Genomic DNA, 26,322 nt, shown 5'->3' on the forward strand with positions numbered 1-26,322 from the left:
TTATTTCAGGCAAAGCTGCAGATTTATTAATACTAAAAACCAAAATCACATTTTAGTGATTGGATTTCCATATAGCTTAGACACCCGGGGATTAAAAGATATATATATAAAATTGAAGTCACTGACCTAGGTTGTGGTCTGGCATAACTGACTGAATTGAATTACAAGGAGTGCAGCAGGAAAGACAATATACAGATTTATACTTCAATGGTGTGTTCCTCTGCTTGTCTCGATGTCAGCCCTATAGTTGTTCTCTGCATTATGATTACTTGGAAAGGTGGCAATGTCTGCCTTCGTCCTGGTTACAGTTTTTTCTTTATCATGCTTTTTTGTAATAATATTGCAACCACAGAGAAGAAAGCTTTACATTTGCTTTCCAATGGGTGTAATGAGGGTGATCTATTAAAGGCTGTTCACTTACCAAGATAAATTTGTAAGGGATAATTCACTTAGTTTGATGAATGTAGTCATAGTTCACAATGCTAAGAATACTCAATGACCTATAAGGAAATCTAAAAGTAGGGTTTTTACTTGCATGTGATTTGAGGATTAAAGTCAGCAGAGATATAATTTACTTTACTATGTGAACAGCAAATATGCCTTTAGTAAATCAAGCCAATAGGATTGTCCTGAATCCAGAGATGTAGAGATGTACAACCCTGGTGGACAATCTTTGCAAGCAATAGTAAGTCCTTCTAATGCTTGTTAACGCACAAACCTTTTCCTTGCCTTATCAGAATTGATACCTGAGTGGGGCCACATATGAATAGACTACAGATTCCCAGAGTAAGGTAACGTACACATGTGCAATAATTATCGCTGGAAATGAACAACTAACAACCAATAACTGTTAACAAAAAAAAGTGCACAACGAGAGGCCAACGTCACCAATGAACAAGGAATGTTGATGGAAATGAACGACCTACCCGGAGGATCTGATTGGGTTCGCTATCTATTGTGTATACGGTCGTTCAGTGATCGTGGATTGTTCTGTGATACACTTTCACCGGTACACGTCACTTTCTGCATCGTTCAAACGATCCAGTGTATATAGTGTGTGTACATTATTGATTGTTTTTGAATGATCGTATCGTTTCAGCATGTACAAATTTGTTCACAATACAATCGTTCAAAATATTTGTCAATAAATCTTGATCACTCGTTAGTCATTCATTTTCTAATGGCAATTATTGCACGTGTGTACCTAGCCTAAGAATGGATTCCAATATAGACTTAACTTTGTGTTGTGATCACAGCTGCTCTATGCATAGTCCCATATTGCTGAGATTTTGCATACAGTTAGTCTAAATAATTGTTTATATTTTTAAATTCTTTGCATTGTCTACATATGACTTTTCAAGAGTTCTGCAGAGAGTTAAGATACTTTTGGAAAGTTATCGCTGTCTTACAGAGCAGTAGCCCCTCCATACCATGCTAGAATCTCATCAAAATCTCATGCATAACTCTGATAACGTTAAGGTTCAGATTCATGTTACCTTCCAAACACTGGATTCAGTTGTTTGGGGATATAATTGTCCCGATCTTTTATTTCAGTCTTCCCCAATCGTAACACAATGTATGGATCAGATTTTCCATCTGGATCTGCTGGGCTCAGATTATTTCCCTGTTATTAAGAGAACATAAATGAATATTTGTGAAAATAATAAAAGTTTACGAGAAACTCTCAGCATTAAATAATTTATATATATATATATATATATATATATATATATATATATATATATATATATATATATATCGATTCAGAAGATTTCTCATGATGCTTTCACTGGACTTGTACAGACATGGCTGGTTTTAGGGTAAGCTAAACTAATTTCCCAGTCCACGTCCATAAGCAAAACTCATTTGAAGCGGGTTGAATGCCTGGCAGAAGGTCAATTGCAACTAGCAATAAATTCTGCATGAACTTATAATGATGTGGATCCACAAGCACAAAGCTCGTCAAAACAAGCCCTAAGATTCTGTAATGTAGAGCTTAGATACCTAAATGTTGTTTTAAATTTTCTTTCATTAACATAAACATTTTGAAAATATGTCAAAGAATACTCACAGCCACAATATAGACACGGATGAGGACTTTTATGGAGTGATTTGGTGGAATCCCCTGGGTGATTTTCAGCTGCCGACTATCCATAGAGCTGGATAAATCATCCATGCTCCTATAAATGCAGAACGAGCCCTTGGGGAAGAAAAGACATTATTACATAGTGTATTCATTTATTTATAATTCCTTCATTTCCTTCGTTTAGTGTCACTGTACTCAGAAGTGCTCAGGATTTACCAATGTGGCACTGAGCTATCCCAAACCTACAGGAAGTCCCCTTACTGTGAATTATAACTAGTAAACATACCAGGTCTTTTGCGCATGGAAAAAAAATCTAAATTACCTAAAAAATAAAACCTGTAAGTTTGCAAATATGGTGAATAACCAGTAGATATGACTTTTAAAGCCAAACACATGTTATGGATGTTCTCTTTTCAAGAGGTTCTTCTCCCCGGAACACAATTCACAATTCAAGGTCCTGTAAAGCAAAAGGGCATGGCAAAACGTGTAGATTTTGGATTATTCCAAAATTGGTATACTTTAAGGATATCACTATTGATGTATATTGTTTATATATTTGTTTTTATGCTTAATTCTGCTTTTTAATAATATTTAATAAAAAAAAGTTTTTAATGTTATGTTAAAAAGTATCTATAACATGTTTTTGGCTTAAAAAGTCCAATCTACCTGTTATTCACCATATATGCGATTTACTTGTTTAAGGGATGTGGCCATAGTAATTTAAATCATCAGGTAGTGTTAAACCTGTAAGTTCAATATTTATTTGGACATTTTTAGATCAGAGCCCAGAGGGGCACATATCCTGTGACTGCTGCCTGGTGTCCTAGGTCTGGGAAGACCAAACCGGCATTTAGGCACTGCCGGGTAGAGTTATACCCTGTCTGGCAGAACCTGGCACTGTCGTTCTTCTGCAAAGCTAGAGATGGAGGCATGGAGTACCGAGCCATTGATATCAATATTTTTTATCTTTATCTAACAATGAAAATATTAGGAGGCGCTCTTTGAGCCTAAAATCCCAGGCAGTGCCCCACCACAGCAGGGCATGCTCGGCCTATTCCCTCCGGTGGCTGTGCTCGCAGTAGGACGGGGTTTTAGGATTAGTGTTTTCTGGATTTCCTGGTAATTCCTGTACTGATTTATCTGTGGGCTCCTGGTCCTTCGCCAGCCCTTCAACAGACACCATCATCCGGAGGCTGAGCAGGGGCTTGCTATAGGTAAATCTGCACATCAGCACTAACCTGTATGTAATAGGAGTCACACTAAGCTCCAACATCAGGAGAGCACTAAGCTGCCCACCAAAAAAGGGGATATTATCTAACACCGGTATGAGGGCACTTTGACAGACTGAGAAGCAACATAAGATAATACATATCCAATGACCACCAGTGTTAATGGGCACACCAATGACTACCATATAAAGGGGCATTTCATCATTGACCACCACATAAAAGGGAACTTCAGCACTGACCACCAATAAGGGACATGTTGCTGCTGGCCACCAGTGTAAAGGGATACTAAAATGACTAAGGCACTACAAAGGATGAAAGCAACACTTAACTAATGACCACCAACATAAGCGGATGCTCTAATGACCACCAATGTGCAACAAGTGTGCATGAAAATTTCCAGTAACATCCAGTAGGATCACCAATAAAAAGGGGCACTATTGTACTGTAGGGAGGTACTAAACTAAGCATGTAAGGGTTCTATTTTTCCCTTTAATTTTACAAAATTGGAATAAATATATCTGCTGAGAGAAGGCGACACCAACTTTCCCAACATTTCTTTAGTATGAACATTTTTTAACTTGTTCTGGTTACACTTTGCAACACAAAATAGGGAATGTGATAAAATCTTGAGATCTTTGCATTGCTCCACCCATTATAGGAGGGTGCTATTTTCTATGCTAAGATGATAGGGGGCCTTCAAGACTCCCAGGTGGATAGGAATGCAACAGGAGGTGTTGGAACAAACATGTGGGTGAAGACACCTAAAACTCCCAGGTGGACACAAAAAAATAATAATTTATTTTGGGTTGATTTGGAACTTTTTTCTTTCAAACTGAACAGAAGATGGAAACCAAAGAACTCGAAAGGGAACTCACACAAACACAAAAAAATTAAAATGACTGGCACACTTTTTCAGGTAGGACATGTTTTATGTTAGCAATCACTCTGTGACTTCAGACAAATCATTAATGACTTACTTTGAATTTACCAACAATTCTATCATCATGGACGCTGTGATCTTCATCATTGGCTTTGCCTCTCAGAAGTTCAAAGGTTCTGACCCAGTCTTCAAAGTTCTTATATTCGCTCTCCAGTTCTCCGTCATATATCTGAGAATAGAAGCATGAGGATATTGGCAATATTTTGGCAGAAAATTATGATAAAGAAAGCTCATCAGCTTCCAAATCCACCATCATGACACATTCATGTTCACCATAGGGTTACATACACATGTCAGATAGTTCTGGTCTGATTATCGCCTCAGGGCTGGTATTGGACGAGAAGCTCGTGTGTGCACAGCTTTCATCAGACATAGTTCCTAAATGGTGGATCCACAAACAACGAATGATTGTGATACAAAGAAAGGGGAGAGAGCGGGGTGCTGCTCCATCGTTCTTCCCTCTCCATAAAGCAGAAAGGCATTGGATTCCTTTCCAACGACAATTATTGTGTGTACACGGCCTAAGATAACAAATGTTTACTTTTTTGAGTTAAGATTCACTAACTATGGTAATGGAATCTTTTGATTTTGATATAAAATAGGACCCATGTGAGCATCTATATGACAATTGCCATAGGTGAATCATGATCCTATCAGCCCAATAGCAGACCTTGATTATGTGTTGGCCGTGATTAATGAAATGAGGTGAGCACAGACAACCGATCCCCAACAATCCCCAATTTGCTTCTAGTTGGAAAGACTCAGACACCCATTTGTTTGTGGTCGATCTTTATAGGAGATCAGCTCATTTGTACATCACCAGCTATGAGGAGCTCTGCCTTTGTACACTATAGAAAATATTTGTTTATAGTAGTACAGGAAATACCTGAAGTGTGGCAAGTTTCGGTCCTTCTTCTTTTGGTTTTGATTTAATCACATCCAGTGCTTTTTTGGCATCTCTCTTCTTCTTGTCGTGTTCATCAACAAGCAACATTACATGACCTTTCGACTTGGATGGCTTTGTAGCTGTATGGAAACAAACATTAGTATTTATATGGAAAACTGGGGCAAACATTCAATAACAACGGGAATTTTTGAGTCTAACGTTATTTTGGATAACGTAACTGATAACTGATTCAGAAATAGGTGATGATGAGAGAAGAATGTAGGAATATGTCCCAAGTACTAACCTTTACATAAAAGTTAAAAAGTATTATTTTTTTATTTAATTAGAATATGTTCCCAGATGTCCTCCTGACCCCTTCATTGTTCCTGATCTTGTTCAGTGTGTTTGCATAGCAAGATATGTAAATTTACAGCATGGTGAAGATTAGCCTAGTTTTTCCAAATTTTTCCAATTTTGTGAAAATCACATCCTTATCTCCAATTTTTGATCAACTTGGCACACCATACTATGAGCCTGATTTATCAAAGCTCTCCAAGACTGGAGCAAGACTGGAGATAGGCTATCATGGGAGAACTTGGGTGACCTAGCAAACCAGGTTTGGATTTCTTAGAAATCATTTGTTATTATTTAGAAAATATTTTTGACCATTTAAACCACATAAAAACCAAAATTACAAGGTCTGGGTACTAGTGACATCACCAAAAAGATCTTATAACCATCCCTGTGGTCAGATAAGATTCTGGAATCGTGAATTTCCACCACAAATACCTGTAGGGAGAGGGCCTTATATCGAAGACATCTATCATTGCTCTTACTAATCTGTGACTACCGCTGAAATACTCACGTTCCTCTGCTGGAGGGGGCGCTTCTGCTGGTGTTGCATCAGCCTTCATCTAGAGAATACAAAAAAGGAATTTTCTAATAAAACACAGTTTTATCATTTTATCTCCCGTATCTGTATCCCTAAAAAAAACTTTCAAAGTTCCACTATTGGCCTCTTCATTTGGCAATAGTTTAGTTTTGGCCGTATTGGCATCTAATAAAGTTTTTATTCACAAATGAGTCAGTGTTTACTTTAACTTCATGTTTTTCAATTGAAATAAAATGTATATGGTAAAAGTTTATTCTTTATTTTCTAATTTAATCCAATGTAAAAAAAAATGGTAATATTTGGGTATCTAAAGACAAAAGGATATAAACTGGTTTGATCAGTGTTCTATTTAAATCGAAAGTATATATAATATTCTATCATTTGACTTTTGACGTCCGTAATGTAACCTTTGAAATGACACTAGAAAACAAATTTCGGGTTCTATTTTCATTTGGCATAAAGGAAATGATTAGGAAGAGAAATAAATATTAATAAAGGAGAAAAATAATAGCTAAAATATAAAGGGTAGGAAAGTGTTTATTATGTGTTTTTTAAGGATAAATAGGGGTTAAAAAGTAATAAATAGGTGTAGATTTTATTTTTTTTAGAATTCATTCAAACAAGTGTTGATTGTAAGGTTTATTTAAGTGATTTGATCTGCACTATTTTGTTTATATGATCTCCATATGTGACTACACTGAGCCCATTTATAGTATTTGGTCAATGACATTGATTGTTTGTGATTATATTCTTACATTCACCAATCAGTGGGCCTGATTTATTAAAGCTCTCTAAGACTGGAGAGAATACACTTTCTTCAGTGAAGCTGGGTGATCCAGAAAACCTGGAATGTATCTGGTCGAGGATTTAAAACATTTTAACAAATAGCAAATTACTTTGAAAAAATAAATTCCAGGTTTGGATCGCCAGCTTCACCGAATCTCTCCAGCCTTGGAGAGCTTTAATTAATCAGGCCTAGTATTGGAAGGGTTCGATTAGGAGTGCATACGTGTTCCTGTGCACTGCACCCATTGAAGCCTATAGTGTGGACCTAAGCAACATTATTATACTATAGCAGAAACAAATGGTTAAAAACAATAATTAAAATAAGAAGTGGAAATAAAAGCAAAAAGCTAATTATACTGTTGAAATACATCTACAGTCAAAAGTTTGTATACCCTATGAATGTTGGTAACTATTATAAATAGCAGAAGCTATAACAGGCCAACATAAGATCCATACTCAAACATAGCCGACAGATACACACATTGGGATTGATTTATTAAAGCTCTCTAAGGCTGGAGAGGATACACTTTCATCAGTGAAGTTGGATGATCCAGCAAACTTGGAATGTATTTCTTCAAAGGAATTTTGCTATTTGCTATGCAAATGTTTTGAATCTTGGGCCAGATCCATTCCAGGTTTGCTGAATCACCCAACTTTACTTATAAAAGTGTATCCTTTCCATTCTTGGAGAGCTTTAATAAATCATGACCATTATTTGATATGTAACAAAAAAGGAAAATTGCTTTTCCAATTGAATGTTATTCAACAAAAAATACAAATAGATATAATAGTGTATCCTAGAAAATGTAAGTACACCCTTGGGGGCATTTGTTGGTATTACCCCCTTTACCAGAAATGGCTTCCTGTCTGTTTTGCATAAGTGCCCACCAGTGTCTAATACTGACTTGGGAAAATGTTTGAACATTTCTACATGCATAATGCCTTTAGTTAGTAAATATTTGTGTATATTTAAATCAGGGGTTGGGCTGGACCTGTTCATAAACTTCCTTTTCTTGCTAGTATTTTTCTGATCAATATTGTGTTGATCTATTTATGTCAAGTTTACCTAAACCTTTGGATAGATGGACTCACAATTAAGCACATTTTGACATGATATATAATTTATAGTTGACTTTAAAATTTACTGGAATCTACCCAGACCCTAAAGCCTCAAAGTAACTCCAAACTATAACATTTCCCCTGCCATGCTTCACAGTTGGTAGGATGTTTTTCTTGTGATACGCTTCACTTGGGAGAGGTGCCATCCAATGAGGAACCTTCATACATTCCTCCACATGCAAAGCACCCCACTGAACACTAGTCCTTTGTTGATTGGTATAAAGGGGTGCATTATCACCTGGGACACTGCTGGTAGCCCTCCTCCTTGAGCAGCATTGAAAAAATGGTATTCTGAAAACCGATCATTTAAATCTTGTTGCTGGTAGCTTCAAGTCAGATTCTAGCTTTTGATGGACTTTATTGCCCATTTTGGTTAATATGAGCAATAAGGACAGTTCTTCCTTTCGAAAATACAGCTCAGTTGGGAGAGATGAAATATTTATATTATTGGGCTAAAAATTATTTAAATATTCTAGAATAAATTATGTCTTTAGCAAGCATCATTATGAAGCTATTTTCATACATATTTATCGTGCTGTTTCTGTACAATAACAATTGTGGTGCTTTAGCTTTATTATCAGGAATTTTAGCAATATACAATTACCAGTACATAAGCATTATAAACCTTAATTAAAACAAGGCTTATTTTTCATGTAAAAGCTGCAAAGGAAATTGCAATAATTAATCCTTAAATGCAGAGGAAGAAATACTTTCACAAAATAATGCCGGCATTTTCCAGTTATAGCTTTTAATATGAATTGCACATTTAATTACACCGAGAAGGTAACTTAATTATTCGTAAATTATTCCCACTACAGACATTCTAATAGAAACTTTTAAAAGCAGGGCAGATGGAGAACGTTTTAAACTTTTCTGTAACTTCATTAGGTTTTATGCTGTTATGTGTTATGTTACAATATGGCATTTGTGAAGGTAATAAATGAATGCGCTGCTGGTGTTCTAATAATGGGGATTGACCCAATACGGATAAAACAGGCAAAATACAAAATTAAGCTGGAATGTCATGCCTTGCTATTATTTGCAAATCTGCAATTATTTTGTAAAAAATGAAATGGCAATTGTTATAATGATGAGAAGAAGGAAGAAGATGGCAGCAAATGCAGCAGAAAGGGGACAGGTGAGTTTCGGCAGGGTTTAAATACCCTTTTAACTATTGGGAAAAAGGTTAGTCAGTGCTGAGAGAATTTTAATATTCAAGTTGTCACTCAGTTCTCTGCCTCTGTTCCTTGTTTTAATGAGTCTTACTTGTCCTAAAGTATTATCACAGATTGAAAATAAGCAATTTGTGACCAGGGACACATGGAAAAGGTATGCCTTTGCCCGAGCCACCCACAAGGACAAGCCTGCAGTGCCTACTGATAAAACGGGCCCCAGCTTTGCACCAACTGAACATTCTGCTACCTATTGGCCAGACTGTAAAGATAAAAAACCTCACGTGCTAGGCAATATTGCACTGACGTAATGTAACAAGCAGCCAGTGCACATCTAGTGGAATATGCCATCAGCATACCAGGATTCATCCAATCTCCATTATTACATTAATTTATCACACCTCAGCGCAACAATTCACAGCCAGGCAGAAACCCTAATTAATGTCAATTGTGACACATGAGGAAGTCAGAAGTCTGATGATCTAATAATAAAAATTTTGCATAGGTTGGCTGATGTATTCCATTAATGTTATCTAAAATGCCGGAGGTTTTTGGCGAAGGCCTGGTCCTCGAATAACCCCAATGTGAAACAAGTGTAAAATAAAATGAATTGGTACTTTGTTAATTAATTATTGTACGCTAAACTGAATGATTCTTTTGATTCTTTCCAAAGTGTATGGATGCCTTGGATTGCTAATTATTTACCTGGAGATTTCAATAGGGATCTACTTTCTCTGTAATGTGTTAATGTGTCCAAATCGCCCAACTTCACAACTGTGACTATCTCTGGTCTATCTTTTTTCCTCTCTTATTCCTTTTCCTTCTTCTCTATTCTTTTTGTTTTTCTCTTTTTTTTTTTTGTTTTGAAGCAACTGATTTTGGGTTCTTGCGATGAAGTACACTTTTGATACCTGTATGTTTATAAGCTCTTGATTTCAGATGGGAATTGCAGTTGCCATTATTGGCCAATTTGTATTATTTATAATTATTTGTTCATTTCCCCCCCTTTCCTTTATGTTTTTGTTCCCTTGTTATGTATCCTTGTTATATTAAAAAAAAAAAAATTCTTCTAATATTAATCATTTTATTAGTCTTTAAATGTAATAGTTTTAAAGCTGCGTGTGTTTCTAAATTCAAAGAATATAACTGGCTATTAATTGCAGTCTTTCCCATCCTTTTTACCACAAAGGAAGACTAAAAGCAAAATTTGGGATCAGACAGTACTTTAATGCAGAAAGAGTGTACAAAAGGGTTTGCTCTTAAATAATTTCCAGGTCTCAAGGAACCAAATAAATTCCCTGGGAGGCATTAGGAAAATTCCCTTAACATTCAAGATCAGATAGGAGTAGTGCAACAGGTTCAACAAAGTGGTGTTAGACCTGGAACTATGGAGGCATCACCAGATGGGAGGTCAATTAGCCACAGCTCAAGGAACCCTTAGCAAGAAGGGAACCCTTAGAGAAGGATATCATTGTAGACTGAGGCACCAACTACCTTAGGTCTTAGGGCCTCTGGTCAGCTGTGATTTTTTTGGTTCAGTATTGCATTACAAATTTTAACCAATACCATGACAAAGAGGGACTTAAAAAAGCCATAAAACGTTTACTAGATTCCAAGAAGCAAAATAATACAGTGCTGGGAATTAGCCACTATTCAGGTAACTATATACAATACAATTAGTGCACCAGTAAAATCCTCAGTCTTGAAATCAAGAACAATTTCAGTCGGTCCCAGTGTCAGAAGCGTTTCGCCAGAAAGCTTCCTCAGGGGAGGTTGAAAGGCAGGATGAAAGACGGGATAATATCAGTTAACATGTAAAGCTTTCAAACTTACTTTTGCAATTGTATGTACATATAAGTAATGTTAAACATACACATTCATTGATTGATAAAGTTCAGTCCACATGTATGTGTTTATGTGGGATTTCATAATGTGAAGATTATATTATGTTAGTATTACAATAATTTTTGTTTTGTTTGTTTTGTTTTTGTTAAATATGGTGGTATAAGGTCTTTTTTCTCTAACATCTGCAAAAGGTTGGTGTGTGTGCCATGGGGATAGGTTTTTTCGCTAGAATGTGCTTAATGTCTGCAGAAACCTGTATTCATATTGCAAATAATCTCAAATCCCACCCTTGGTTATCCCTGTACACATATATAAAATTCACCTTTTGTTGTTTCTCTAGGGAGGCGTAGTATTTTGACCACCAATCTATAACATTTTCTGCAGATTCATCCGCTATCGTCCTCTTCTTTCTCTTCGTTGATCGCCTGGTGGATCCTCTCACTAATTCCTACACAAAGAAGAAACATAGGGGTTTACACATACATGGCAAAATCTGGCAAAGAATAAACACCATGTACGATATGGTACTTACCAGTCCTACCAGTTCACTTAATCAGATAAGCATATAATATTACAGAGTGCATACCAATCCTTATGGTAGTAACTAAATGTATAGGTTCCGATTTACTGCCTTCAACTATTCCGAAAAACACGAGACAGGTTTCATTACAGTCTAATCAACAAACCTTTTGGTCGCCTGTTTAGTTAAATGTTACTAAGATATGGAAGGTAAATATTCTTACTGGGACTTTTTCAGAGAATGTGCTAGCTGCTGTCCATCTTAATAAGTCCACTAAGTCCACGGGTTATTTTGTAAATGGACCATGCTCTTATGTGTACCCCTGACCTCCCCCGCAATTTTGACAATATAATTTTTAGGGGGTTTCAGTTACTATGCACAATTTGCAGCCACAGCACCATGAATTTGACTCAGTATCTACATAGTTCTGTTATGGCAGGACAGAACTGAATGTCCAATATTCTGTTAGAAATAGTATTAGGCCCAAATTCAAATAGCAATACTTTTAATAAATCAAATATAAATCTTTCAAGCCTAATTTTAACATTCTTTTTTATGTCCAGTACTAGGGATGAGTGAGAATGCCTCTGGCATTCTCATGAAAATTTCATCAAACTTCCAATGGTTCCAGCGAACTTTTGGCAAACCGATTTTGCAAAACCATCGGAAGAGGAAATTAAAACAGGAGGATTCCCAGAGCTGCATTCAGCCCTGGGAATCTCCTTGTTTGTGATTAATTAATTGTTTGTGAGGTTAATTAACCTCCACTGCCCCGGGGATCGCCTGCAGTCACAGCTGTGACCACAAGGTTCCCAGTCACGTGACTGTGGGAACTGAACTGCAGATGAACTGTGCAGTTCCACCACGATCCCCGGGGCACTAGAGGTTAATTAATCTTAGTTCCCCGGGGATCACACATTCTTCTCAATGAATGCAGCCACAACTGCAATCATTGAGAAGATGCCTGGCAAATGAGAACCTCCTGACATTGTAATATAGGTTTCTCTTACAAATCATACATTTGTTACAGAAACAAATCTATTATTTGTAAGAGATACATATATTACAATGTCAGGAGGTGTTCCTGTGCTAAGCATCTTCTCAATCATTGCAGCTGTGGCTGCATTCATTGAGAATAGTGTGCAATCCCCAGGGAACTAGAGGTTAATTAACCTCTAGTGCCCCAGGGATCTCCTGCAGTCACAGCATGATGCAGCCCTGGAAATCCTCCTGTTCGGTGGGAGCTCGACCTCTGGGCGAATCAGAAGGCCATTCTCGCCTACATTTTCGGTGAGAAAGGCCCGATTTGCCCTGAGATTGAACTTATTATTCTCGCTCGTTCATCCCTATCCAGGTACTCTGTCCAGTACATGACCCATACAAATTCAGAACAATCTCTGTGCTAAATGAGCAACACATACTCCATCCAATCCTGAGCAGAAAGATTGAGCATAGTTAAATGGAGTACAGTCATTTTAACTGTGCAAGATACACGCTTGACCAATGGATATAGGCTGCTGCTCTTTTCACACAGAACAGAGATCCTGACTTCCAGCATGCTGCAGGGGAAGTGCAGATTGAGATAGGGTTGAACCACTAATAAAGAGAAAATAATAATAATGTTGAATATTGTTATTTATATCTCTCACAGTCAAGCATTCTGCCAGGTAGCACTTGGCATCTAAGCTCCATTGCCTTTAATTCAGCCAGTTTCTGATTACCATATCAAAATCATAATAGCACACTAGCAATCATTGATACTGCTTTATACCATAAAACAAATTGTACATGTAGAAAAAAAACTATAAGGGGCCCTTGGTGATATTTTAAGGAAGCACGTTGCATAAGCACAACTGTGCCTAGTTCCTTAAATTTCCACCAGGGACCTTCTATTACCTTTTGTTTAGTATCTTTCTTCAAGGGGGATTTAAAGGTTGCTGTTGAGGTTTTTGGTTTAGGACCACCAGGGCTTGTTTGCTGCTCTTGGCTTTCACTTGGCCCAGATGTGGGATCAAGAGGAGTAGTGTCTGATTCCAGAAGTGAATATGCCGCTGGATCTGGTGACGGAGCAACAGGAGGAACAGGTGAAGGGGATGGAGTGGGTACTGAGGAAGATTCCTGGGTGGGGTGTTCCACATCAATATATATATGATCTCCTGGGTCCTGCTGTGATGTATCCTGCTGTGGAGCTGCTAAAAGAAAAAGCAAAAAGTTTGAGTTTTATGGTTCATCTGTACATTTCCATGCAGATCTATCCAAGTAATTTATGCAAGTCAGAATCCAGACATTCGTATTTAATTATTAATAAGATTCTTTGCAGGGTGGATATGCCTGCATGAATATATTTAGAGAAATTATAAAGTTCACAATTCAACTCTTTGCCAAATCATAAATTGGTTTGCTTATCGTGTCCTAGGTTAGGACAACAAGGTGCCTGGAACTGAAGTCTTGAATTTCATTTCCATTGGAGATTCTGTCTCCCTTTATGTACGTGCATGAGGATTTAGCAACTGTAGATGCATGTACAACATAGTTATGTATTTTAAATGCTTTTTTGCATTGTCATTTCTGTAAATTGTTTTTTGTTCACTTACAAGTTACTTTTGGTGGAGGTTAATAATTTTTTCAATGTTTGTATGGAACTCAATGGCAGTCCCTACTCTAGAAGGTTAGGTGGCTAGCAGCAAGATGGTGTTACCCATGGCTATTACCCTCTCCATTGTAAAATACAATATAATACATACATACTCAGTGACTTCCAACACCTTCTGTTGACCAGCCATTGTGTTCATCCACCTAACACTCTGTTAGAGAACCAATAAACTTTGTTGGGGAGTGAATAAGTACACCCATAGTCATAGAAATGATAGCAAATAACTGATTGCTGTTCATTTACTAAAATTCAGCATTGTAACAACCATAATGGCAGTTGTTTATACCACAATAGTGTGTTAAAAACCTGAGCCAATATCTGATGTATATAATAGTGGTCTCACCAGAGTCAGTAGGATGTTTGTCCTCTTCTACTTCCTTTATTGACGATGGTTCCATATCAGGAGGTTTATACAAGAACTGCTTCAGACAATTGATCATGTGTGTTCCAACGAGTGTGCTCCGGCCAAACGCTCTCCAGTCCACCACACAAATACTTAGAGGGGGATGTAACACTTCATTTTCTGGCAGTTCCTATTAGGAAATCAATGATCATTACAGTTTGTTCATCTTGTAGAGGGTTTGTTTGGTAGAACCTCAAACCCTGGCAAATGTTTGAAAAATGGGGCCCTATTTGATATTTAAAAAAAAACAACTGTGCCTGAAATACTTAGCTTCTGTCTAGTGCTGGCCCTAAGAGTATTTGCTTTCCCCCACTAGATGTCTTCAGTTTTATGAGCTAAGTTATTCTAACTATAATTTCACCAGCAAATCCTTATACTTACCGGCAAAAAAAAAGTTTCACATGGCCCAGTTCCACCAACAATAATCCATTTAACAGATCTCAAAATAGTTTTTTTTCTGCATAATGGAGTTCATACAACTCAACTTACCACTTCAAACCAGTCTGCCACAACATTGAAGTTGGGATTGCTTTTGTAGCTTTGAATAACGCAGGATTTAACACCTTTTCCTGCACATTCAATCAACACCTGGGGCCGATCCACAGACAGCAGCTGTACCTTCTTCATCTCTCTGACACCCCAGAAAAGAACCTAATGGAGTCATAAAAGAATAATCTTTGATCTGTTTGTTAAACATCTATACCAGAATAAATAGAAGCCATCAAAAACAAAGATGGCCCATGATTCACCATTTGCAGATCATTAATGGCCACAGAAGAGTTGAGCCACATACACACTTTCAATAATATTTGTTGGAAAGGATCTTTCTCAATACTTTCCAACGACTAAGGACTGCTCGATACATGAACGAGCGCTGTACATACATCACCATTCTGTTCTATGGAGAGGAGAGGGGGAGAGCGACGGAGTGGCACCCTGCTGTGCGCTCCTCCCCTTCCCTTGCATTAGGATCATTTGTCGTCCTTTATCCGTGGATCCACCGGTCGTTCAGACGATGGGCGCTGTACACACACCAGATTCTCGTCCGATATCCGCCCTGAGACGATTATCGGGCAAGAACCATTGGACGTGTGTACGTAGCTTTAGGCCAATTACACTTAGGGCTTATTAACACTGGCAGTGAGGTTTCCATTTGTTTAGCGCTTCCTCATGCCATGAAACCCTTGGGGAGATGCTAACTGAAGCAGCCCTGTAGGGAATGAATAGGGCCTGCAGCAAGTGGTACGAGTACCGACATCTGTCAATTGTGCAGTTAGGGCAGGTTCACCTGCAGCTTGACTGCATGATTTTGCACAGCTCCGCATGGTTGGCAATGTGCCAGCCACTCGAGCACTTCCATGGCAGCACTGGTTCATGTGACAGCTGGCTGTGGTGAGCAACACTAATACTGTTTATTTCAGCCCCTATTCATTCACAATGGGGCTGCTGCAGGGCTATAAATGGCGTCTTCCCAAGCAGCAACATTTCCTGGCATGAAGAAGCCTTAAAGGAACTGCAAACTCACCACCATTGTCAATTATCCCATAAGCAGATCTTTCCAATTTGTTGGCATTTATCCTAACCAGTAATACATTGGTTGTTACAAAAACACAGCACACACGATATAGGATATTCTGTCCTTCTGATCATTAGGGGATACGGTGCTCCACAGGACTATGCTGAGTATGTTCCAACAGGTGGGAGCTCCCAAATGAATTTACTAAAAAAGTTTTCTCTTGAACTTACTTAGGAATTTTGGGCCAATTATTGAATTGGATCAGAAATGAAAATTGGTCTGCGTGTATTAGGGCTTATAAAAGTTGGGAAGTGTGCAAAATACAAATTATTATTATACAGTGCCAACGTATTACACAGCACTGTACAAAGTCATTTCACTAGTTGTCCCTCAAGGGGCTCACAATCTAATGTTCCTACCAAGTCATATGTTAATAATACAGTCTATAGGCAAACTCCATGCAGATAGTGCCCTGGCCAAGTTTTGAACCCGGGATCCAGTGTTATCCACAGGATCCAGTCAGTGATCCAGAGTGCTTGTTTGTGAGAAATGGTACTGCTATGAATATCTGTTTAGTTCTTCAGCCCAGTTTCCAACCAGAAAATCCCAAAATGGTTGGTTCAGATAAGGGCTCAGGGATTACTAAATCCCAGCACTCTCACTATCTAGACAAGGCTGAAAATTACATTGAATAGCCAAGCCAGGAAGTAAGTTGTAAGACTATACCCTCAACCATGGAAGATTTTATTACAAATAAATATATATAATGAACTTTTTTTTGAAGCTAATGTAACTATGCATTAAATATCAACTTCCCATAGAAAATTACAATATCCCTTTTTTTAAATATTTATTAATTTGGTAATACCTAAAAGGAATGGTTTTTCAATTTATGTGGAGTTTATCATCTTTTATTTTCTGAAATGAACTGAGCAATACCGTACAAGAAGTAAACATGATTTTCCAAAATATGGAGATGCCGGGGATTGAACCCGGGGCCTCATACATGCAAAGCATGCGCTCTACCACTGAGCTACATCCCCTCCTGTACAGCAGTAATAGGGTTTCCTTTCTGACCCTAAGCAGCACTCCATCAGCATCATAGTTCAATTATTTCTCAAATATCACTTTCCAAATAGGATTGTTTCAAAAACTATATATTTATCTTTGTCCAGCAAACATTTTTACTTTGTAACACAGGGAACAATTCAGCTACTTCACTCTAGTCCTAAATACCATTCCGAGATTACATTGTAATCAAATTTTTTTTGTAAATTTTTTGTACTTTAGGCAACCTTCTTTACTGAAACTATTTACACTTTTTAAAGTTCAAAAGATCCACAGTCATTGTTTATCCAGTCCAGTAGCAGTGACTCCTAGTGGAAGGAAGGAGTTTAGTCTCACCAAGGGTAAAACAGACTGTTGATCCACAGAACATCCGACTACCTTATGGAATGAGGAAGGAATTTTTTTCCCCTGTTGGAGCAAATTGAACCAGGGGTATTTTTTTGCCTTCCTCTGTATCAACTATGTGCATAGGGTTTTAAATCTGGGATATGTTTATTTCCCTAGTGTTTGAACTTAATAGACTTGTGTCTTTTTTCAACCTGATTTACTATGTAATTAAATCAAAAAGTGCTAAAAGGAGGAGTTTGATTTTGGCTGAGGATTTTCCAAGGTTTTTGTAATATTTTGAAAGATTGCATTACATATTTGTTATATTGTAAACACAGGCTGCCATACAAAAAGGTGCAACATCAATATTGTATCTGCTGTATAATATTGTAATATTTTATATTTACCACAATCTGTTCCTAAATTGCTTGCTATCATCAGTTATTACGTTTTCTATCGTTTAGAACTGTTGTTGGGGCTGATAATTCCATGTTATGTTCATTAAGGTAAAATGATTATTTATATGTACATTAGGACATTAAAGTAGTGTGTTCCTGTTCAATTTCCATCAGCAGGTTGTCAGCTATTTTGTATGAAGAGCTTTCAGCCTCAAACCTCAATGATGTCCCATGCAGCTTGTAATTTCATATACTACATTTTCAGGAAAGGTGGTTCTCAAAAAATATATTTTTGCATATTTTGCATGACAAAATGTGATGGGTTCACATTTTAGATATTACTACATTGACTCAGTGGGCCTGATTTAAAAAAGCTCTCTGAGGTTGGAGAGACACTTTCATCAGTGAAGCTGGGTGATCCAGCAAACCTGGAAAAGATTTCTTCAAAGTAAATTGCTATCCGTTAGCAAATGTTTTGAATTCTGGACCAGATCCATTCCAGGTTTGCTAGATCAGCCAGCTTCACTGATAAAAGCGTATCCTCTCCAGCCTTGGAGAGATTTAATAAATCAGAGTAACGCTCTTGTATTAGCAGCAATATGGTCCCATGTTCGAATCCTATACAGGACACTATCTACAGTTGATATGTTCTCTCTATATTTGCATAGGTTTTCTCTGAGCATTCTGATTTCCTTCCACATCCCAAAAACATGTAGTTAGGTTAACTACCTTTTCCCGAAAATTGGGACATTAGATTGTTAGCCCTTTGAGGAACAGTTAGTGACATGACTATGGACTTTGCAGAATGCTGCGTTATATGTCTGCGCTATATGAAGATATTAATAATATTAGTAACAAGGTTCAGTTTCCCATAAGCGAGGAGTTGAGTACTTACCTCTACCCTGTATTTACTTAGTATCGGACGGATGTTGGCAGGGACTGGATAGACCTGGCTGGGATCTGGAGTCTCAATGGGAGGCAGGCTCTGGATTCCAGATTCCGGAATCTGTACAAGAACAAGTAAAGGTTTTGTCAGCTAGTAAACCACAAAGAAAGCTCAGACTTATTATTTGGAAATGTAGACATTTGTCAGGACTGACGCATCTGAATAGGGCCATGGAGCTCGTGTAGACTATGCACAATCTACAGTTAGGGTCCAAATCTCTACTTGAAGAGGTGCTGCTAAAACAGACACGGGGCCAGCTTTAATAAAGCTCCCTGAGACTAGATAAGCCAGACTATCATGGGAGAACCTGGGTGATCCAGCAAACTTGAGAGAAGTGTCTATAATTTAAAAAACAAAGCACTGTCTCTCCTTTCTCCTTTGGTGGTTTGTAGAGTAAAAACACATAAAGATGACCCCATGTTGCCTCCAACAGTGAATTCTAGCAGTATATGTTGCTAAAATAATGACGTGATGTAAGGAGCAGAACCTGGAGAAAAGCTTATCATCAAAGATATGTGCATATACCACCATGATGTCCAAATACAACCCTGCATGTAGGTAAAAACTTACCTGAAACAATTCAAAGGCAGCTAGTAGATCTCCCCCAGACAGATTGCCACAGAACAAGGGATAATAAGCCAGCTTGGCAGGGGAATATGTCTGATCTGATAATGTGACCGATGGAGCTGCAACAGTTGATCCAATGTACTCAGGTTTACCCTGAAAGATAATAACATACCGCCATTTGTAATACATAACATGCACTGGGCCTGATTTATTAAAGATCTCCAAGCTGGAGTAGCTAGACCAGGGGTCGGCAAACTTTCATGGCCAATAGGCCATTTCAGGGGTTTGCGGGAGCCACTAGGCGGGACTGCCGCCCTGATGGCTCTGCCCACCACCAGGGAACGCCACCTGAAGTGAAATCCCTCTCCTCCATATGCACTGCAGAACTATCAATGCCGGCCGCAGTAAATAGGGGAGCAACAGCAAGGAGGCGGCACTGGAGCTCCAGCGGCTCTAGCTCCGGTAGTTCCTAATGCCCCCTGGCTGATCCGCCAGCACCCCGTGGCTCCGAAGCTGTGGGCTGCTGGCTGGCATTAGACTAGATCGGCCAGGGGGTGTTAGGCCGGAACAAACTACTAGGCCGTATCTGGCCTAAAGGCCAGGGTTTTCAATACAAAAACATTTCAATACAGAGAAAAGCCAGTTTGGTCATCCCAATTTCTCTGCTTTTCAGCTCAGCCACCTCTCTGCCCTAAGCATGTACGGAGCAGCAGAAGACAGATGGGTAATCAATCTCTCTTTTCTTCTTGCCAACTTGTTGCAGATCGCATTCCCAAAAGCAAAGTTGCTGTTTATGATTTGCGGTATGTAGAACTGTGGGTGCCATCCATGCGGTTTGCCTCTCCTGGCTGCAAAGCAGCAGATTGTTGTGCACCCGGGAGCAGAAAACTGCACAGTTTTGCACTCTAAGTCTGAAAGGGGCCCTTATACAGTTTGGGGACACCTGAGTTTTTAATTTTAGGTGAATACCTTAGAAAGGCAAAAACAGGCAGAGCATTCAACCCATTCACCTATTACCATAAAATAAAAATGTATTTTGGTTTTATATCACCTTGAATTATTATTTGATTTATGAGCATTAAAAGGTTCTTTAGCAAAGAGTTAAACTCTGTATGCCTTTACAAAGTTGGAGGAGGAGGGTTGCAGATATACAACCTACAGCCCATTACCTTCCTCTGGAGAGCTCAGGACTGTGTGCTCTGAGACTTTCTCAGAATAACCTTGACTCAATTTAAAATCACTTCCTTAATTATATCTTTGTTCCTCACCAGTGCATCGTCATCATACAGCTCTATGACAATGTTTGGGGGGTCATCTACAATGTCCTTTATTTCTCCATGCAAAAGGATGTTGTTAAATAGCAGCATTTGGTTCCAGGTGGGTGACAACGTCTGTGAAATAATCTGAAGGACAGAATGATATTAGCATCAGGAATGTAAAATGAAACGGTACTAGCTCCTTGATAATAAAGATGAAATACTAAAGTGAGCACATTGTCATTAGTCATGGTTGCATGGCATTAGCTATAGCACAGGTTTACTATAAAGTGCAAAAATACTGCCCTACAATACCCAGCAAAGTGCAATAACTCAATCAATCAGAACCCAGCTTTTAGTTTCATAAGTACATTTAGATTCATAAGTACATTTTAGTACATACTGAGGCTCCAAAAATGCATAGAAATTCTTTATTGTCTCTACTAAACCCTATGCATTGCAATCCTGTCCTGTGTGTGCATGATGATCTATACAACAGGTGAACAAGCAAGTTTCACGTCGTTGGGGTTATGGGCCATCATGAAGTTTTTGTTTCTCCAGGGAAAGGAAGGACACTTCTCCCCCAGCGTTTGTGACATCTCAGTGTGAATGCTCTTTGCTGACTTTCTCTGGAGAAACAAAAACTTCATGACGGCCCGTAACTCCAACGACGTGAAACTTGCCTCTGCCATCACAGCTTCTCACTAAAAGAAAAGACAGTTTTAGGAATCACAAAGACCTGATATTTGCACAGAGACATACTAAGATGTTAGGCTGTCATATGCCCCCACACTCATTTGTCTATTTCGTCTGGAAGGGGGCAAAGCCAGGAACTTTTTAGCACCTCCTTGTCTGTTTTGGGATGCTTTTTATATATTTGTAATGGCTCTCGTTAGTAATGGTGGCTTTGGGTAGTAGGTTATGTAGAAATAATTTGCACAGTTAGCTTTTTTTTTTACAGATTATGGTAATCTCAGGGGGACACAAGTATGGCCACTGACAACACCTACACATACACTACAATAGGCCACTACAAGGGCTACACATACTATTCAATAGTGTAATTGTACACAAATCTGGCAAAGACCAGCATGCAACTGGAAATGGTCAATGACCACTGGCATGCTACAAGGTCACATATTGTAATTGGTAAAACACTTTGGGCACTATAAGAGGTAGTTTGAGAATGTCGACATGCTATAGGAGCGGGACTGCTATAGGCATTGTTGGAGACCCTATTTAACCTTATCTGACCCCCCTTTTAATCAATGCTCCTTACAGCCCCCTGAAAAGTTTCTAGGATATAGAATATTTTTCCTTTACACCCCTGAGTAAGCACTTAGGAAGGTTAAACACTGTCTGTAAAGACCCACATTAAGTGCCAAAGGGTAGCGTGCTGCTTCCAGGTTATTGGTTAGTGGATTAAAATATAATGTACACTTTAGTATTCCTCCTCGTTTAGCTAACCCGTTGAAATAGTCAGAGAGAATTATCATTCCCCCCATGAACACGCATATAGAGAATATAATCTGAGAATAACTCACATACATTTTATAACTGAATCCTTTTTACCTTTGTTGTCTGGCAGTGCGAAACAAAAGTCACTTTTGCAAATGGGTCTGAAAGGCCGGTGCTGTCTGCAGCTATTAACCCTCGAGCTTGGTACATGTGGGCACGCAGCTGGAACAAGTGTTTTGCTGCAGAAAATCAATAACACATCATACATTCATTTATAGTAGATCATTATGATAATGTACACAATATTGATTTCCTTTCAAAAATAAAACAATGACAATAAAACAATAAAACAGATACATAAATTATAATAAATGTGTGATCCTGGAACTTCCTATGAATTGCTTTAAATGCTTTTCACACATTGATTTGGTGGTACAGAATCTTGCTAAGCTTCACAAAGCTAGATAACAATCAGAATCTCCCTTCATTGAACATTGGAGCTGAAATAAGCTGCAAGAAAGCCTGACCAAGAGCTGACCTCCTCCATATTTATTCCAATTGCTGTGGATTTTGTAATACTATAGGACAATAGGGGAACAATAGAGAAGAAATTTAGCAAAGCAAGTGTTCATTTAGCTTATTTTTTGGGTACAGATAAGAGAAAAGTTTCTAGTCTTTTAGTAAATTAACCCCCTAAATCAGGGGTGTTCAAAGAGGGCCAGATTTGGTAAGGTGAAAATGTGTGGGGACCGACCACTAACCAGGGTTATTGTGGGCGTGGTCTGCACAGGTGACGTGACGGATTCCCTGTGCACAGCGCGGTTCATTCAGAGCACGTCTTGGAATTAGTGTGGGCATGATCCGTGCGGGTCCTGCACAGCACACGCCCACTATATAGATGTAGGGGATGCCCTGTGCACACATGAGGACTCCCATGACGCCGATTATGCCTGCCGAGTAGCGGGACGATAATTGCAAGGCGGTTAATCAACTCTAATGAAATATAAAATAGCTTTTTTGTACACGTGTATTTTATACTGTAGTCAACAGTGCTGGTGGGCCAAAAAATTATTGATTTTATGACAGAGGCTGCAGGCCGGTGAAAATCTGAACACGGCTTGCAATAGGCCCCCGGGCCGGACTTTGGACATGCCTGTTCCAAGTGAACTGTATAAGAGCAGTGAGGACTAAAACTGGAGTCTTCTTACTGTAAAGAGTAATTATAAAATTTGCTAGTAAAAGTGCCAGTGATTTGATATTGAACTACATTTTTTTGCTCACATTCACTCAAAGGTATAAATATTTAGCAGATGAATGTAGACATTGGACAACATGTCATTGAAAGATTTGAGCATGGGCATGTTTGTTTGCATTTGGGATATCCAAAATCAAAATTTGAGCTCAGGAAGCTCAAGACCTAAGTTCCAATCGGAGCCACAATCGACTCTATTTGGAACTATCCACCCACAACTAGGGGACACCTATCAAATTTCATGTCTCTCAGAACTGTTTAAAAGGTTTCAGAAGTTTGAAAACTGGTGCTGTTTATAATGCTGAAGTTGTTTCAGTGTAAGAACAAGCCTTGCATTACAGGTATGCCTGCTAGAATTCTATTTGCAGGAGTGCCGAGATCTTGCAGTCCACCCACCATGTTGATTCCAGCCCACATGCTCCTCAGCATCTTCCGGGTGTTTTAAGAGGAGTTCCTTAAAAACGGGGTTCCCGTTTCCAAAACATTGGTGATCTATGCTGATAGGTACCAGGCTCTCCAGCAATCCCAGTGTTCAGAAATGGGTGTTAGCAGGGGAGAGGCTTATGTGCCAAGTATTCAATCTACATAGAAGGCAAGAAGTTGGTCAACTCTTCCCTGGTGAAATGGCTTTATGGGTTTAATTATTAACATCTCATGACATCACAGATAATACATTACATTCGTGATAAAGGTCTATTAGGTGGAATGCATGGGTGGGGTTATATTTTGTGTGCTCCCTATGATTAATAAATGGGTGCGGATATCTTTGGAGGAACATTAGGAACAGGATGGAAAATGGAACTGGCCTTTATGTGCTGTGAAACCATGTTGCTAATAACAGTCTATGACCCTTTCAAAAGTAGTTCCATTGTTCCATTCTTCCCGCACCCCCTTACAATCCCCAGACAACAGGATCATCTATGTAGAGTCCCATACAGCCTGATTCCAATGTAATTTTATTTATTTATTTACCATCAGCCAATGAGTGATGACCTGACAATCTCCCAACCCAGTCCATTATTTTCCAGTATCAATGTTGGTCACTCTTATCAAAGCCCCATTATTAGTAAATGTCAATGTAGAAAGTTTAGTGGATACAATTAATCACAGGCAGAGAGGTCTGTTTATAGAATTCTATGGGTCAATGATTTAGAATTTAGTCTCATGGTTTGTATTGATCCGGTCCATGTGGAAGACATCCATAATGACTAAATATTGATCCAGACCAAAAACAGAAAACCCATTAGGACAGAGAAATAAGGTTTCCATTGTTAGCTTTCTTTTGAAAATGCTGTTTGCCTGGTTGTTTGTGGATTCCGTACTTACAGAGTCAATAACCCATAACTGGAATGCTGATTTAAAGGTCCAGATTTTATTTTGAATTTTTTTGGATATTTACATGTCAGGTTTTACCCACATCAGTCAGATTGGGATCCAAATACTGCCACTACTTTTGTCCTTGTTGGAATAATTGCACATCTGTTGCCAAAATATTGTAAGGATTTACCTGTTTCTTGCCCCTGTAATGCAATGATTGCCAGTTTTTTGCCCGTTTGAATTGTAGGCATTGCCCATTTGTTGACTATGTATTAGAACAATTGCCCATTTGTTGCCTAATATCCCTGTAATATTGCTATATAGAACCTAAGTGTTGTTGGAATTGTCACTTTTTATATAGAAATGGCTGTGGCACAGCTGGAAGAACAAAAGCTGGATGTACAATGCTGTGTAATATGTTGGCGCTATATAAATCCTGTTTCCTAATATAATAATAGCTAATAATAATAATAATATTAATTTACACTTATTGTCTGATCAGTCATCCTCAATCATTGGTACTTTTTGTATTCTCAAGTAAGTCAAAGCTATTTGTTAAAAGCCCATATTACTAAATTTTATCCCTGGCAAGCCTTTTAGTATTGAATAATTACATTAATATTAACATTTATGCTGCTTCTGTGCCCTATGTCCACCACTACTACCTCCAAATTTTGCCCCATATACCACTATTACCCCCACCCCTGGGATCCAACCCGCTGAAATCGCTGACTTTTCAAGTTTAAAAATATGACTGTGGGTTTTCTCAAGAGATAACACAGATGTTTCCTTCCAGTCTGGAGTGATGGGTAGGACTGTAAGAAAAATGGTTGATATTGGGTGATGGGAAGGATTCACTGCTTATTCACTAGTATGTAAATGAAAAGCTATTGAGCTCTGTAAGCAAGAGGCTTTTTTGCATCAATGTAGATACAGAAACAAATGAAAACCTGTTAAAAAACAAATGGACTCCAACTGCTGGCTGCATATGAAAATAAAATTAAATTAAAATAAAACACTATTTATTTCATTTACTTTAAAATGTATTTATCTTTTAGTCCTAACCAAACAAAATGAAGAACAAGGTAAACTGTTATGTATTGTAAGGCCGTCTGATATAAGACCGGCTGATATAATACTTGTAATACTAAACCTTTTTAACTAAATATTTATTGGCAGTGGATAAGTATTGAAAAAACTTGTTAGCAAAAGTATGCACCCTTGCACCATCAATCTTCCCACTTTATAATGTCATGGAGTCCATAGCTGTTACTTACAGTTTTATTGTCTGATCTATGTGTTTAATAATGTCTCAAAACACGCAGAGTCAATGTTCTAGAATTCTAATTGAATGATTACCGCACTATAATTGTCATAATATTTTGCTGCTGACCATTAAGCCTACCTTTTGCCTTGATCTTATGAAGCTTTCATGCTTTGTTTTATTAACCACTTGTGCCTCCGGACTTTTATTCTGCTTTATTACCCCTGAGTCCCAGAACATTTCTTTTTCTTATTGGCACTTTTAGCTTTTATAGTCCAACCCAACGTTTTATACATTTTTTTGGGACAGATAGGAATTTACTTCGGCAGAAAATTTGGATACATATATTTTTTTACTAGCTTTTTTCTGAAATGGTAAAAAACCTAAAAAAAAAGCATTTTTCCTCATTTTTTTTCTAAACA

At 38.2% G+C, this 26,322-nt stretch overlaps 1 protein-coding gene and 1 non-coding gene across 2 annotated transcripts in view; both read right to left on the reverse strand.

Annotated features, from left to right (window-relative positions):
* FER1L6 (fer-1 like family member 6) overlaps window positions 1-26,322 on the reverse strand; it is a 113,930-nt gene that overhangs the window by 32,260 nt on the left and 55,348 nt on the right. Inside the window, exons 20-32 of the mRNA XM_072410662.1 lie at window positions 22,182-22,306; window positions 20,622-20,756; window positions 19,357-19,506; window positions 18,736-18,846; window positions 15,021-15,182; window positions 14,472-14,661; window positions 13,372-13,667; window positions 11,278-11,403; window positions 6,007-6,055; window positions 5,142-5,281; window positions 4,293-4,424; window positions 2,072-2,200; window positions 1,497-1,624 (exon numbers count right to left, since the gene is read on the reverse strand). Of these exons, the coding sequence (XP_072266763.1) occupies window positions 1,497-1,624; window positions 2,072-2,200; window positions 4,293-4,424; window positions 5,142-5,281; window positions 6,007-6,055; window positions 11,278-11,403; window positions 13,372-13,667; window positions 14,472-14,661; window positions 15,021-15,182; window positions 18,736-18,846; window positions 19,357-19,506; window positions 20,622-20,756; window positions 22,182-22,306 (1,873 nt within the window). The remainder of the gene's footprint in view (window positions 1-1,496; window positions 1,625-2,071; window positions 2,201-4,292; window positions 4,425-5,141; window positions 5,282-6,006; window positions 6,056-11,277; window positions 11,404-13,371; window positions 13,668-14,471; window positions 14,662-15,020; window positions 15,183-18,735; window positions 18,847-19,356; window positions 19,507-20,621; window positions 20,757-22,181; window positions 22,307-26,322) is intronic.
* TRNAA-UGC (transfer RNA alanine (anticodon UGC)) lies at window positions 17,019-17,090 on the reverse strand. Its single transcript has one exon. It is a non-coding gene; the product is annotated as a tRNA-Ala (tRNA).

The sequence above is a fragment of the Pyxicephalus adspersus genome, chromosome 5, assembly GCF_032062135.1.
Source record: "Pyxicephalus adspersus chromosome 5, UCB_Pads_2.0, whole genome shotgun sequence".
Classification (NCBI taxonomy): Eukaryota; Metazoa; Chordata; class Amphibia; order Anura; family Pyxicephalidae; genus Pyxicephalus; species Pyxicephalus adspersus.